Here is a 3,017-nt window from a genome sequence, read left to right as displayed (position 1 = left end):
GACCTCAGTAAGAAGCCGCCATCTTTAATTTTCCAAGAAATCCCCCCTTAGTACCAGCTACAAGTTAAAACCCCTCCCTGGGATTTCAATCTGTCTACTCTTAACTCCTTTGAAAAAAAGTTAGCTTTAAAGTTTGTAGATTTCAAAAGACATTAGCGTGGCGAGCTCCCAAAAGCGATATTTCACACTTTCTCACACAGTTTTACTGGAGTTGTATTACATGAGTCCCTCGCTCAAGCCGAACAAAATATTATGATAAATATTATGATATACAATATGAACATATTAGTGGGCGTAGCTAACAAAAAACCTCCGTTACCAAGGAAATCAAAAAAATGTACTTTAGCCGATTCTTTTAAAAATTTCCTAAAATTGTTTGTTACGCCCATGTGACCAAAAAATGAAATGGTTGCTATGGAGATTAGGCCAATGGAACAGCAGCCATTTAGTGGTTTTTCCCCCCAACTAAAAGTCGTACAAACAATTGGTGAATTATCTACAGAATAAATTTTGATAGTTTGTGATACATGTGTGACACACGTAATTTATAAGTGTCGTCATTTGTCGATGGGAACAGATTTCTGTCAAAGGTTTCGACGACGAGTCTTTACGAGAATTCGGTTTTGAGTTGTTCAAAATATTTTAGTCGGTTGAAACTCATGCAATTCATGTGTGTTCTATGTAGTTTACATGCAACTAATTCATGAATCGTACACAATTGGGCGTGATTCTCGAGCAATGCATACTCAAAGCTTTGGCTCCAGCCATGAAATACGCGTAAACTGGGTAATTCTAAACCACCAGCTCTAAACCAAATTCACTTGAGACCCATCAATAGAAAACTTTGTACATCACACATGTATTATGAAATACAGAAATTTAATTTGAGGAAAATGCACAGATTGTGCGTAGCAGCAGTGTGACACGGCCTTGACTAAGAACCGGGAATCCAACAGCTACGTTTAAACAAGGTATCGCAAAAACTCACGATGGGTTCTGTCCATGGTGCTGAAACGATTTCTGTCCAGGACTCTGAATGTCAGTGAAGAAATTCAATGACGCCCGGGATTACGTGTTCTTTGGGTGATTTTTTTTTCGTAATTCTGAGATTTTAATGTGATTCAACAGTGAAAGATGTTAAAGCCCACAACTTTTCTCACTTTTTACATGTATATTTACGTATTACCAGTTTTCTTCCTTGCAATACACGGAAATCGTACCTAGCAGCAGCGTGACACGGCCTAAATAACAATTTAAAGGGATTTTTTTTAAGTGAAAAAATAATTTCCTTTATTTTTATTACTTATTCATAAAGTAAAACCTTAAATTGTTTGAGTCAAAGCAAAAATGACTCGTCCTGTTAGAACTTATAAGGTAAAATAGTGTAAAAAAGGTAATATTTTCCAAACAAAAAGTGCAAAAACTCATCTTATCTAACTACGTTCTCTAATTTAATACTTATAAACTTGAATCTTCTGCAGCTGTGTGAAAGCAGAGAAGAAAGAATAAACAGTGAGCACAATTTAAACATGCATAGAAACGATGATGTGAGGAAAAACAGTCCAGACAGACCGTGTAAACACAGAAAACCACGTGGAAACGAATACAACACGAGGAGGAAGAAAATCAATTTAGACCTCGTTTTTTTCAGTAATTACTTTTTCTGTGCAAAACTGTTTATTTAAAAAAATAACACGCAGAAAGAAAATGGTTTTTAATCAATCGGGCATCAGTTGTTTGTCTAATTTTACAGTTAACTAAAGCAATTTGTGAAAGGTTAACAAAACAACCTCATTATGGGACAAGTGTTTATCATTTTTATGCCTTTAAATTTATAAGAATGTAACAATTACTGGATTCTTTTTAACATGTTCTCTCAGTTTTTGCTCAGGATTTTCTTCAGATTATCTTCCATAAATATGAAGTTGATAAATCAACGTTCTCTTTGTGAAGTTTGTGAACTGTGCCACAAATCAAAATAGTCTGGTTTAATTTTTTAATGTCTTTTTGAAATCATATGGCTCAGTAGCACTTATCTTAAACTATTTTTTAAAATCTTTTCTTTCTTTTTTTAAAAAAATACCCATTATTTTCTATTTGATGAATGCTGCACCAAATATTGTAAAAGACCTGGCATACAAATGCATTTATCTATAAATAAATCCATGTTTTTGCTTGCAGAAGAGAAAGTCAGCTGGAGGAAGGTGAAGATCCTGTGCTTGTGGTCGTGGCTGTACGGCCTCGTCTGGGCGCTGTTTCCGGTTCTGGGCTGGGGCCGGTACGGCCCGGAGCCCTTCGGGCTGTCCTGCTCTCTGGCCTGGGGGGAGATGAAAGACGAGGGCTCCTCTTTCGTCATCTCCCTCTTCTCCTTCAACCTGGTGCTGCCCAGCGTGGTCATCATCTGCTGTTACTTCGGCATCACCATGAAGCTGTACTTCACCTACAAGAAGTCGGCCAACAGCAACCACGTCCCCAACATCATCAAACTCCACCGGAGGTTGCTGATCGTAAGGGATTCGTTATCACCCGTGGTTCTTCTGGTTGGACTGTAGTCACATGACAAAGTGCTGCAGACATTTACATTACAGCCCCAGTTCTCCTCTTCAGGCGCTTTCCTTGTGGTCCGTTTGTGGGTTCATGTGACGCAAACAACCGGCATGATAATGAAAAATAACCCCGGGGCCGTAAAGACGGAGGATTGTGTCAAGAGATGTATTTAAGTGTGTCTTTCATTGTCTGCAAGTGACTTTACCGCACAAGAAGAGCCTTAGGAGGTGAAGCGGAAAACAACTGTAATCTAGTCAAACACTGTTTACTGTCAGAGAGGGTCCGATCTCATCGTCATGAAGGGAAACAGAATCTGAAAACACAATTTTAGTGCTCTACATCTGTATGCTTTATGTATATACAACCATTTATTTGTTATATTTCCATCCATCCATTTTCTTGACCGCTTTGTCCCTTTCGGGGTCGCGGGGGTGCCGGAGCCTATCCCGGCCACTGATGGGCGAAGGCGG

At 38.7% G+C, this 3,017-nt stretch overlaps 1 protein-coding gene across 1 annotated transcript in view; it reads left to right on the top strand.

The window, feature by feature from the left end:
- opn8b (opsin 8, group member b) overlaps positions 1-3,017 on the top strand; it is a 19,022-nt gene that overhangs the window by 13,668 nt on the left and 2,337 nt on the right. Inside the window, exon 3 of the mRNA XM_024291454.2 lies at positions 2,182-2,507. Within this exon, the coding sequence (XP_024147222.1) occupies positions 2,182-2,507 (326 nt within the window). The remainder of the gene's footprint in view (positions 1-2,181; positions 2,508-3,017) is intronic.

This window comes from Oryzias melastigma, linkage group LG24 (genome assembly GCF_002922805.2).
Source record: "Oryzias melastigma strain HK-1 linkage group LG24, ASM292280v2, whole genome shotgun sequence".
Classification (NCBI taxonomy): domain Eukaryota; kingdom Metazoa; phylum Chordata; class Actinopteri; order Beloniformes; family Adrianichthyidae; genus Oryzias; species Oryzias melastigma.
Note: the sequence above shows the minus strand (reverse complement) of the source record. Positions and strands in the feature narration are given on the sequence as shown.